The 12,584-nt window shown below is 46.3% G+C and overlaps 1 protein-coding gene across 3 annotated transcripts in view; it reads left to right on the forward strand.

Moving 5' to 3' along the window:
- Positions 1 to 300: 300 nt before the first annotated feature.
- The window catches only part of Zcchc2 (zinc finger CCHC-type containing 2), a 48,305-nt gene continuing 36,021 nt past the window's right edge, over positions 301 to 12,584 (forward strand). For all 3 annotated transcript variants that reach the window (XR_009383347.1, XM_059281151.1, XM_059281152.1), the window contains exons 1-2: positions 301 to 1,346; positions 11,686 to 11,794. Coding sequence is in view for 2 of the 3 variants with exons in the window: in XM_059281151.1 (XP_059137134.1) it covers positions 414 to 1,346; positions 11,686 to 11,794 (1,042 nt within the window). In the remaining variant the exon portion in view is untranslated. The remainder of the gene's footprint in view (positions 1,347 to 11,685; positions 11,795 to 12,584) is intronic.

The following is a 12,584-nucleotide window of genomic DNA, read 5'->3' on the forward strand; positions in this document are numbered from 1 at the left end:
AGTGCAGTGCGCGGCGCCCGCCAGCGTCTCCGCCCAGCCCCGCAGCTCCACCTCCTCCCCAAGCCGCTCTGCCGGCGCTGGCTCGAGAAGGAACCGCTCAGGCCGTCGCCGCCTGCCCAGTGCGGAGAAGGAGGCGGAAGGAGGTCGCGCTCGCCGGCTTGCTCCTCCCGCACCCGGCTGCCCAGCAGGCGCGGCGCCCGGGGGAGGAGCCGCCGCCGCGGGCACGCCCCGCCGCCCGCCGGGGGCGACGACGCCGGCCGGCCACCGCCCCCCTCGCCGGCGAGACCCGCCCCCGGCCCGCCCCGGCGGCATGGAGGGGCCGCGTTCTTGACGGCCGTGCCGCCGCCCGGGCTCTCGGCTCCTCCCGCCGCCCCCGCTCCCTCGCTCGCATGTCCGCGCCGCCGTAGCCGAGGATGCTGAGGATGAAGCTGCCGCCGAAGTCGACGCACCCCAGCGAGCCGCCACCCGACGCGGAGGAGCCCGAGGCGGACGCGAGGCCGGGCGCGAAGGCGCCGCTGCGCCGCCGCCGCGATTGCCGCCCGCCGCCGCCGCCGCCGCCCACGGGCCTGTCGCGGGGCCCCCCTCCGCCGCCGCCGCCGTCGCCGCCGCCCCGGGGGCTCGAGCCGCCTGTTGCTGACGGGCCGACGGCGGGCGCGGGCATGCCGGGCGGCGGCGGGCACGCGGCGGCGCTGCGCGAGCAGGAGCGGGTGTACGAGTGGTTCGGGCTGGTGCTGGGCTCGGCGCAGCGCCTGGAGTTCGTGTGCGGGCTGCTGGACCTGTGCAACCCGCTGGAGCTGCGCTTTCTCGGCTCGTGCCTGGAGGACCTGGCGCGCAAGGACTACCACTACCTGCGCGACTCCGAGGCCAAGGCCAACGGCCTCTCGGACCCAGGGTCGCTGTCCGACTTCCGAGATCCCGCCGTGCGTTCGCGCCTCATCGTTTACCTGGCGCTGCTGGGCTCGGAGAACCGGGAGGCCGCCGGCCGCCTGCACCGCCTCCTGCCCCAGGTGGACGCGGTGCTCAGGAGCCTGCGCGCCACTGGGGCCGAGGGCTCGCGGGGCAGCGTGGAGGACGAGCCGGGTGGCGATGGCGAGCAGGACGCGGAGAAGGACGGCCTCGGCCCGGAAGGCGGCGGCTGTGCCGAGCTGGGGACTGGAGGCGGGCTTGGCTTCAGGGCCCAGGAGGAACTGCTGCTGCTCTTCACCATGGCTTCGCTGCACCCGGCTTTCTCCTTCCACCAGCGGGTCACCCTGAGGGAGCACCTGGAGAGGCTCCGCAGCGCGCTCCGCGTGGAGCCCGAGGACGCGGAGGTGGAGCCGTGCAACTTTGCGGGCTCCGGGGCGCAGGTAAGGCACTCAGAGATGCCTAGGAGTGGCGGTGCGGTCGCGGCTGCGGCCGCGCCCTCGGAGCCCCCAGAATCCAGCTCCGACCCCAGCCTCTGCGGGTGTCTTGGAATAACCACGCCTCGGCCCGGGGTAGCCCTCTCATTTTCTTGGGCGGCTCAATTCCAGTCACCCGCATACACATACAAGCCACCCGCCATAACAGAATGCTCTAGAAGTCTCTACGTGCACGAGTTGCCACGGAAAACGTGGAGCTCCCTGACTCGAGACCTCGGATGAGGAGGCTTGTGGAACGTTTTGGGCTTTGAGCATTGTGGGCGCTAGGTGCAAGGGAAAAACGAAGCGCTAGAGGGGCCTGTCATCCGCAGTCTAGCCCTGGGTGGTCTAGTCTGTCAGCCTGCTTAAAACCGCCTTACCCCTTGGCACTCCCAGGATACTGACCTTGCCTATGCCATAAGGGACTTTTAATGATTAGTGTGTACCAGTTAAAAAAAAGTTCGAATAGGTCTTTTGGCCTCTACTCAGAACTTTGTTATTCCCTGGGGAGGGGGGGGTCTATGGAGATGTATGAATTGGCCGACCTAGGTCTAACACTGGTCAACTGGGTAAAAGGAGATCCCAGGATCGCCTGACCAAGCCTTTAACAAAACTGCCAAGTAAGCTTTCCTAAGGGGGCTTGACTTCTGCTTCCAGATTTGGGTCTGGTGATCTTAGATCTTTACTATAGGCATGAACGATGTCTAAAAGAGTTATTAAAACACCACATTTAGTACATAGGAATCCACTTGTCGCAAACATGAAAGAATTTTTACAGTTTTGAAAGCAATTTAGGCCCCGTAAACTGCGTAAGGATACGATTTAATGGAGGGTGGTGATAGGTTTCAGTTGCAGTAAAAACTAGATTAAGATCTTATTTTTGTGGATCAGCTCTTTTGAAAGGTATAGATTTGGATGTCATGCTTTTCCACTTTAAGAAGGGTGATTTCCCTTCCCTCCTTGCTTGAAAGTTAACATGTATCTGAAATCATTCAGTATCCTAGAACTTAAATTGAGCATTGTGTTTCAGTAATGATTGGATAGACTCATTACTCAGGGACCCAGGGCATTTAGGACCAATCTCAAAAGGCCTTAGAGACAATCTAGGCCAGGTTCTTCATTTTATCCACGACGCTTTTGTGAAGCGACAAGTTCATGATTTATTATAAATGTTACAAAAGCCAGATGTACTAAAGCTAGTACTGTGCATTTTCTTGGTGATTATAAAATCATACCATCTTCTATTACCAGCATACACGTGTGTGTAGTAATGGTAAAAGCTTAATTCACCCTTAAGCCTACTCACTAAATATGCCTGAAAAGATACGCCACTGAGCTGCTAAATTTAGAGAAGAAAGCATGAATTCAGGATCAATGTGCAAATGTTTTAACTTGCTTTCTTGAGACAATATAAAGATAACCTTAAATTTGGTCCGATGAAAATGCCCCACAATGGAACAATTTACATCATTGCACTTACACTATACCAACACAGGTACATTACTGATTGCAGGATTTTAACTGCCAGGAGTCTCCTTCCTTTGCTTTTAAAGTGAGTGTTGTAAAGCAGACTGAGGGGATAGGTATGTGCTAATCAGAGTAATGAGATTTTTATCTTGACTGCAGAGCATGGCCTTTTCTGGCCACCAGTGAATGCTGGGAGGAGTGGACAAAGATTGGGCATGCTGCCATTAATTTCAGCACATCATCACTTCTCAGGAAGTGGGAGTAGGGAATAAATCCTACAGGGATTTGTATGTGCTACACGAGACACGGGCTATTGCTTAGCACTTGGTGGTATGCTGAGCGTATTTCTCCAGCAGTTGTTTAGGGTTGGTGAACAAGCCGTTTATGTCTGCTGAAAATGCTAAGATCCCACCTTTTGGAAGTGGGGGAGTTACTGTGTGGTCGGTCTCCAAGCCCTCCCGGACGCTTGGTTCGGCCTTGACGTTTGAGCGGACCTCCATGCTCTCAGGCTGTCATTCTTGAGGCTGCTGGTGCAGGTGGGCTGGTTCACGTGCGGATTCCCGCGGTCCAGCCCAGCTGTTGCTCGGCGCTGGCTGACCAAAGCGCTCGCACGGTAGGGCGCGGGCGGATTCCGCGGGGAGAAGGCTGGGCGCGCCGGCCGCTGGCGGGGCGCAGGGCCCGCCCGCCCGAGGGCGCTGGGGTCGCGCGCGGTCGCGGCCCACGGACCGCGGCCAGGCACGCTGCCCCTCCTCCGCCCGCAAGATGGCGGCCGCGCAGCCCACGTGACGAGCGCTGGCCCCGCCCTGGCCCGGAGCCGCGGCCCGGCCGGTGGTGGAGGTGGAGAACCACGTGGGCCCAAGGTTGGTGAAGGTTTAGACCCGATAACCGGGAAAGGGGAAGTTCGTGGGGATGCATTTAATTGCCCCGGAAGTAACTTCGGTTACAGGTATGCAGCTTCTCATTGCTGAAGAACCATATTTGCCTTTTATTAGTGTTTGTGACCAAGGGAAGTGTGTTTACCTGTCCTCAATGGATGAAGAAAAAAAATGAACTCTTAATTTTTTTGCTAAAGTATACTGGTCTAGAATACTGAACCTAGTTTTAGAATTGTACCTAATAACTATATAGTGGATTTGTTGTTTTTTTTTTTAAAGCTAATGACATTTATGGGTAGAACATGTGCTTTAATGCCAGCTTTATATTAGTTCTGTGCCTGAAGGCGATCAAGTCCAGCACACAGTGTCTTATTATGAGCTGTGTTAGTACTTGGTGACAAGTCCCCAAGCTATCCCCAGAGTGTGCACACTAGTCCATATCAGAGAAACAAGTACAGTGTGGTTTTACTCCTAGAAGTGACAGTTCATAGCTTTTAAAATGGGATTTGGATAATTCTGTTAGTATTAAAATTTCAGTATTGGTGTTCCTTTTAGGAGACTTGCACATAAATCTCACTTTCTTCCCAGCTGCAGTGGACAGCCATTAACTCGTATGTGATTTCACAAATAAAATAGGCCAAGGAACAGTAGTAGGAATACTTACTAACAGTGTCCTAGGAAACTTGTATAGTTCTTTGTTGGAGTTCTCATAAGTGGAAAATAGCTGAAAACACATGATGTTAAACATAAGTCTTTCCTGCTATTAGGAAGGTAAACCATAAAGACTTAGGAACAAAACCCAGTGTAGCTTTAGAGATACTAGCTTTAGTATTAGTTCATTGAAAAGACAGGTATGCTCCTGTGTCTGGGTGATTAAAGGCACTCAAACTATTCATGAGCATGCACTGCCTGATTTTAGAGGTTTATCCCTTAACTAGGCATGCAAAGGTGTAAGAAGCAAACCACGTTGGTTATCATTTGGTCTGCTTGGCTGCAGCAAAGAATAAAAGCAGCAGCTGTGATATAGAAGCTCTGTTGGAAGAGACTTTTTAGTAGTCATTATTTTAGTTGGCAGATAATTACCAAGATAAGTACATGGTTCCTTATGCAGTGATCTTTCTCCTGGGATGCTGGAGGTGTAGAAGGAAGCAAGTGCTCTCCCTCCAGCTAATAAGACCCCTCCACACCTGCACTGCACCTTTGTTCTGTGGAGATCTCAGAGACGGAGAAAGAGAGGAGGGGGGCAGGAGAGCATGCTCCATAAAAGCCATTTAAGGGGAGGGGACTTGCCTTCCCAGCTCAGGGACTTTAGTCAGCCAACCTAAACCTGAGCTTCATATTGTCTATGAAACGGAGAGTGACTTCGTTTTGAGGTTGTGGTGATCGGATTAAGTAGCAAGTTGCAAAATAATTTACATACTATTTTGAACACATTTTTAGGCTAGTGTAGTTTTCTTGAACACTACATCATGATTTTTTATTTTCAGGAAAGTGGGGTCTTTTTGTTTTTAATACTTAAAACCCACAAAGTACAGTGCTCTTGTATTCTTATTGCTCTGATTCTGAATAGATTGGTTTTCAAGAGGGATACATTGTTGAAAAGATAGTATTTTGTTTTCAAGAAGGTTACATAGTTGAAAAGATAGTATTTGAGAGAGGTTTATTTAGGAAAACTGTTTTCTTAATACTTACATTGTAAAAAATCTTTTAAAACCCCAAAGATGAAATCCTCTTACTAATCATTTCTTTAAGTGTTGAATTTGAGACTATAAATGGAAGGAAATACATAATTTGAGTTAGTTATTAACTCCTGTGCATCTGTAATCTACTTATATTTTTCATCAGTTTTCACATTTAACTAGGAAATTTTAATTTAAATTTATTTGGAGTGAAGCATGGTGGTGCATGCCTATAAGCTAGCAACTCAGGAGGCTTAGGCAGGCTGGCCTGTACTAAAAAAAGCCATTTTATAGTTTGGTTAAGTTACATAGTTCGTCAGTTCGGAGCACAGGTTAGGATCTCTGCGTACTTAAGAGCATTTCTGCATCAAAGCTATTGTATAATTTTTTTTAGCTTGTCTAATATTTTCCATTCCTTGAGAAATGTTAAGCTAACTTTTTTTCCCCCTCAAAGCCAGTCATTGTGGCTCATGCTTGTAATGCTTGTAATCCTAGTGTTTGGGATTGAAGCAGTGAGTGTGAGGGAGCCAGGGCTTTATAGTGAGACCATATTGCAATGTTTTTCATGGTACCGGCTCTATTTCTCATGATGGAGCACTGTGTGACAGTGCTTTTATAGAGTTCTCTGCTCCTGTGGTAATTCTGGTTTGTCTTTGTAAGCAATCAACATGAAAGGGAAGTTGCTGTTGGTGGAGTGTTTGTTACAGGCAGTGGAACGCAGCCCTGGGTCCGTTTCCTCTTGTTCCTGTGCTCTAGAGAGTATTTGACCTTCAATTCCCTGCTGTGTAGCTCATTAGCAGTGTTTGTGCTCATCCAGGAGTAGTGCCACTGAGGTCTTACTTTATGTGTGTATTTTTTGTTTCACTGCCTGTATATATGGGTTCTATGTGTGTGCTTAGTGTCCTTGGAGGCCAGAAGAGGGCATCAGATCCCTTGAAACTGGAGTTAGAGGTTGTTGTGAGCTGCCATGTGGTTGCTGAGAATCAAACCCCGTCCTCTGCAAGAGCAGTAAGTGCTCTTAACCACTGAGCCATCTCTCCAGTCCACATTGAGATTTTGAAAAGGTCACTTTCCAAGCTTCACAGTGCCCACCATAAGATCAAGCTGTCCTCCTCTTGTTTTGTGTAACTGTCCTGAAGATGGGTGTGACGTGAGGAAAATGTATGAAATAACACGGGTTAGTCAGAGATTGGTTAGCACAGGAATTGTGGTGGATGAAGAGAAATCTGGAGAGGTAAGAAGCGTTGGGCTACAGAAGGCTTTGAAGGTCAGATTAAAGGACTGGGTTGTCACCAGTTTGCATGGGAGCTGATAACTGTGTTCGAGTCTGTGCTGTATATCCCCCTGAAGGCCAACTGCCACTTCTTTTTAACTTAATACACATTAATTAAGTAATAATAGCACTTACTGATTCAAAGAACTTCCAGACTCACCCAGTGCTCCTGTTGTACTTCAGTCCCCATGCTGTACCTTGGCCCCTCGTTGTCTTTCCTCTTTATCCTGCTCATGAAGGACTGATGCCTTGTTCTTTTGGGTCTTGATGCAAGGTATCTACTATAATATCCAAACTAGTCCTTTGGTTTTGGCTTCCCACCTCACTTTTGGGCATTGCCACCAGATACATCTTTGTAAATCAGCCTTTAGTCACACTACATTTGCTTTCAGTGACTGATGGACCCTGGGCTTTAATAGGTCCTTAACTAAAGTCCCAGCTGCCCATTCTCTGTTCACACATCCTGCCTTTCATTCAAGTCAGGGTTCATGCTGTCTCCATTCCTGTGGTGTTCTTGGATTACCAGTCTTCTGAGAGTCTGTCAATTCAGAATTCCACTAGGACATATATTTTCTTGAAGTGTGGGTACTTCTAGAATTCTTACTATTATTTTAAGCTTATGTAATTGACCTTCCTTGCTAGGTCTTTAAATTTTCCGTTTTTATTTATTTATTTATTTTTGTCAGCATTTCTTGTATCATAATCTGCACAGTCATAATTTCTTAAGCTTTGCTTTCAAATATAGCTATTAAAGTACTGCTTTAAGACCGGAAGCATTGAACAGTGATTTTTTTTTTTTTTTTTTGGTCTCATTTGTATTGATGCACAAATGGGGGCACTCTGGAAGTGGTGGTTTACTAGTAGGAGAGGTCCTAGTTCTGAACTTGTCTTACTGTTTGGGTGATTGACTGTGTAGAGGGTCTCCACCATGTTTGCTCTCCACAGTGGTGTGTATATGAGCGGCAGAGGGCCGAGATGGGGAATGCTTGTGCTTAGAAAGTGAAAAACTTGACTTTGGTCACTGAAATGAGCACTCTGGGAAGTCATGTGGCATTTTTATGGTTATTATTAAGACCGTCTAAATTGGGATAGTTTTCTACAACAAAATGGATTTTTGTTTTAAATGGTCCTGGAGGGGAAAGTGTGGCTGTGTGAACCAAAGTACTGCTTGAGAACAAGCCCATCTGAAATGAGGTTCTCAGTGCAGTGGTGAACAGAAAAGCTGTTGCTTTAGGGAAATGGTTTGTTTCCCTTGATGGGGAGTAAGTGGCTGTTCTCACAGGTGTGCTTAAGTGTCCAATTCTAATACAATTTCCCCAAACTGTACACACTTAACTGTCTGTGTATCATGGTCAAGGCCCCCTTAAAATTTATAAGCTTAAATGTCTACGTGATGCCAAGAACTCATCTGGACTGAAGTGGGGGGGAGCTGTGGCTCTGCTGGGGGGCCTAGAAGGCCTGGTGGCGGTGGTACCTGTGCTGCCAATGCTCTGAGTTTAGTTGGCTTCCTACTTCGGACTCCTTGGGCTTCTTCTGATAAAGTTGGAACGTAGGTGTGGACTAGGGGGGCATGTGTGTGTGTCTAGGTCCTTTTGTACTCCTAAGATTGTTCTTGTCACCTCACCGGAACATCTTGCTGTGGGGATCAAATTGGCACAGGAGCGAAGCAACCCTTGGTCCGTGTTCCTTGTTCCTGGTACAACAGAGGACTCACTATCTGTTGGTTTCCTGTGTCTTTGTCGTCTTGTGTCCAGGGTAGACATCTTAATAGCTGGCAGGATTTAGATTGAAGGAGCAGAAGCATGAAGAGTGATACAAGGGAAACATCAAGGCCAATTCCTGGGTAAAACCTGCTGCCCTGATTTCCCTCTTCCTTCTCACCATAAGCTTCTGTATCAGCATTATTGTGCTCGAACTTTCTTAATGGTTCAGTTTAACACATTCTGTTCCCCCCACCTGATGGACTGAGATCAACAGTTTTAATTTTTAAATTAGTAATAAGTGCACAGAGTCCCCCAAGGTACATAGACAGTGATAGTGACAGTTTCCCTGCCATCCTGTTCCCTCCAGTCCTGCATAGCTTGCCGTTGTTACTCCAGGTTTCATGTTGAGAAGAGTGCACATATAACGAAGCTATTGTGGCTTTGTCCGGTGTGGACTGTGCTGGCAGAGTACATATCGTCGTTGATACTCTCTTCAGTAGTTGGTGTATTTACCCAAGCTTTGAAGTAGCAGTTCTGCCACCTGCTTGCTGAGTCATCTGAGAGCTAGTTAATAAGCCACCAGAAGAAGAGGCCACAGTCGTAGCAGAAGTCCATATCATGCCTGTTCTGAGATGTGTCCATTTCACGGTCGCAGCTCAATTAAGATACGATGCTGTGGGTTCTCAAGACTGCCTGTGGTTGAGCTAAGGTTAGACTACCCTTGCCTCCTGTGCCATGGCTGCTGGGGAGAACAGAAAGGCAGTAAGTCCTTCTCAGCTTCTCCTTGGCTTATTTCTTCCACAAAGGTTGGAACCAGAATTTAATGGGGGAGGTAGCTGTTGTTCCTATATATACAGTGACATCAAACAGTAGTTCTCAGATTACATGGCATCTTTCCTCCACTGAATGTCATATTGTGTGACATGTGAAGATGGAGACAGCCTGACTGACAGCCTTTCACATCTGGTGCTAATAAACTCCACAATTATGTTCTTCCATAGCTCATTGTAAACTTTAGAAATCATTTCTAAATTTAATCTGAATGATTTTCACAGTATTGGTGAAACTCCTGAGACTTGGGGATAAAAAGAAATGATTTGCAGATATTTCATGGGTTGATAGACTTAGGTCCTAATTTATTAAACAGGGCTGCATAAGCCCCTCTATCTGACACTTAAACTCTTTGGCCCCTTTTCGCTTTATTTTGAGGCAGAGTCTTGCTAAGTTGTTCAGGCAGGCCTTGAAACTACGCTCCTTCTGCTTCAGCTTCCTGTGCAGCTAGGATTATAGGTTTGTGCCACCATGGCTGACATTTTTGTTCTTAAAATTAACTTTTTAGACTTGTGACTTCAGTTGGGAAGCAAACTACTTTCCTGTGGTTTGAGTATAATGCTTGTGGAAGCAGTATTGTTAATGAACTATTCTAAGATATTTGTTACAGATTTGCTGCCTTACTCTTTCTAGAGTGTTTGGTTTGGTGGCATTGATTATACCACATCTTCACCAACTCTTCTCCCCCTATTTTAGACAATAACCATTTTGGTAGATGTAAAATGATTTCATTGTGGTTCTGATTTGCATTTCTTTGTAGAAACTTACTGTTGCATATTTTTCATTTGTTTACATTTGAAAGTATATAGTTTTTAAACTTAAACCAACTTAGAAAAATAATCTGCTGTAAGAAAAGGAGTGAGGGTGGAGAGGTGGTTCAGTGGTTAAGAGTACGTACTGCTCCTTCAGAGGACCCAAGTCATCTGTAACTCCACCTCTAGGGATATCTTCTACCTCTGGCCCCCTCAGGCCCCTGTTCTCACGTGCACATACCCATACATACAGACATGGAATTAAAAATAAAATTGTAAGGAATAAAAAGGAGAAGAAGTAATTGAAACTGAAAGGCTCTTTGAAGTAATAGCTATTTGAGAAGATTAGAATGCTTCATTCTGCTTTTGTTTGTTTTTTATGGTGCTGGGGATGAAACCTAAGACCTTGCACATGCTAAGCAGGTACTCTGCCACTGAGTCATATCGTCCGCATGACGTCAACATCGTTGCTGTTGATTTTTTAAAGTATGTAGAACAGTGTTGAAATTTTAATTACCAAAATCTCCCTGGCAAATGCTGACTGTAAGAATGATTTTAGGATCTGAGTTAGGATAAATACGAGTTTATTGTTAAAAACCGATAATATTGCATGTTGGTAAAGACTGTGAGGCCCAAATGTTTCAGCTGTTGCCACTGAAGAGATCTGTGCTCACCTCATTACATGGTTCTTTGTAAACAATCCTAGTGCCTCAGGTTTCTAGAAAGCAGATGTAAGTCTTAGTTCCCAAGAGTACTTAATGTAGTTTATACACATAAGTAGAGCTGTCAGCTGGAATCCCACACTCACTGTCAGACCAGTTTGGGGCATTAGGCAGCAGGATGATATACCTTACATGAGATCCTTGGGAAGTTGAAGGTCCTCTATTTGTGTTGTTTCTTTACACAATTAAAAAGTCAGTGTGTTATTTACCATGTTTGGCTCTTGAAACAAGGGATCTTGATGTAAGTGGTATTTTGAGGTTCTGGGTGAGAGGATGAGGTAAGGTGTTAGGACAGAGAAATGACAGGGCTGTTTTCTGGGGTTTGGCTTTTCCAGCATCTTATAATAAAAACAGACACATAACACAGCTTTAATTCTGGAGAGCTGTAAGCTTGGTGTGCTGCTTATTATTGTAAACATTCAGTCTCTGAGGCACACACCTGTAGTTCACTACTAATGGGCCGAGTGGACTCAGGGTCAGCGCTCCCAATAGTTTCTGAGTGATTTGACTTTGATGGTAAACTATCCATACATAGTGCTTCTTAGAAAGATTTGGTATGTGTTAATGGTGCTGTTGATAATACTTTTTCCTAACAGAGCATCCTGATAGACTGTCATTAAAACCAATCAGTAAATAAATTTTATATAGTGATTAACATACAAAGTACCAATGCACTTACTTTGGGAAATTAACATAAAGTGTACCATTCATTTTATATGTCCTTTTGATTCTGGTTCATGTGGTATAGAATGGACACCACTGTCAGCTCTGATTAGCAACATTTGATTTTGTGTGTTAAAGTAGCTGGGAAAGTAAATGTTTGAAACGATTATTACTGTTAAATAACAATGAACATTGATACTGCTACTTGTGACTCTAAAACTTGGTGTCTCTCTCCCTTAATGTTTGATCACTGGTAACTAGTACAGTCATTATTCAGATGGTAGGACTTGACTCAGAAATTTCTACTCTAATAGAGACTAACACATCATCTTCTCTTCTAGAACGACTCTGCTTGTGGTGATTATATACAGAGTAATGAGGCTGGCTTAGAACAAGCCCAAATACCTCAAGGTGGACTCACCGTGGCCCCTCACAGAGCTCAGCGGGAAGGTATGCTTGCTTCAGTTGTGGTGAACTTATGGCAGGGCATTGTTTACACTCAGGGTTTTGTTGTTGCAGTTCCTGCTGCTGGTGATGGTTGGTTGATTGGTTGGTTGGTTGAGACAGGGTCTCACATAGCTCAAGGTGGCCCCAGACTTACTATATAATAAAGCTGGCCTTGAACTTCTGATCCTTCTGCCTCCATCTCCCAAGTGCTAGGATTACAGGCCTGTGCTACCAGACCTGGTTTATGTGGTGCTCAGAAGCAAATTCAGGCTCATACATGCCAGGTAAGCACTCTGTCAACGGAGCTGCATCACTAGCCCCAATACTATTTAATTCTTAACTCTTTTCTTTTTAGAGAAATCCTATGTATTATTGGCCCTGGACTTTTGCCCAAAAGCAGTGCTCCCAGTGTTCTACCTTCAGTGTTGTGGAATCTCCTTTCTCTGCAGCCTTGGAATGTGCTCTCCCATGTGCTGGCCTGTGTCACAGACAGTTGTCTTTTTGGCTCTCTCTGAAACCTCTGTGTGTTTCTGGAGGGCAAAGACTTTATCCTACTCCTTAAGTACTTAGTAAAGTGTTTCATCTACGGAACGTGGTCAGTGTTTACTAAAAAAAAAAGAAAGAACGAAAGAAAGAAAATTAACAGAGTTCATAGTAAGAGGATGAAGAACTTGTTCACAAATCCATTTTCCATGCAGTTTTAAAGAGGAATGGCACATTTTCATATCCCACATTAATATGGGAATGACAGCACATTTTCATCTAAAAAGAAATGAGCTTGAGTGCTCTTTTT

This window comes from Peromyscus eremicus, chromosome 15 (assembly GCF_949786415.1).
Source record: "Peromyscus eremicus chromosome 15, PerEre_H2_v1, whole genome shotgun sequence".
Taxonomy (NCBI): domain Eukaryota; kingdom Metazoa; phylum Chordata; class Mammalia; order Rodentia; family Cricetidae; genus Peromyscus; species Peromyscus eremicus.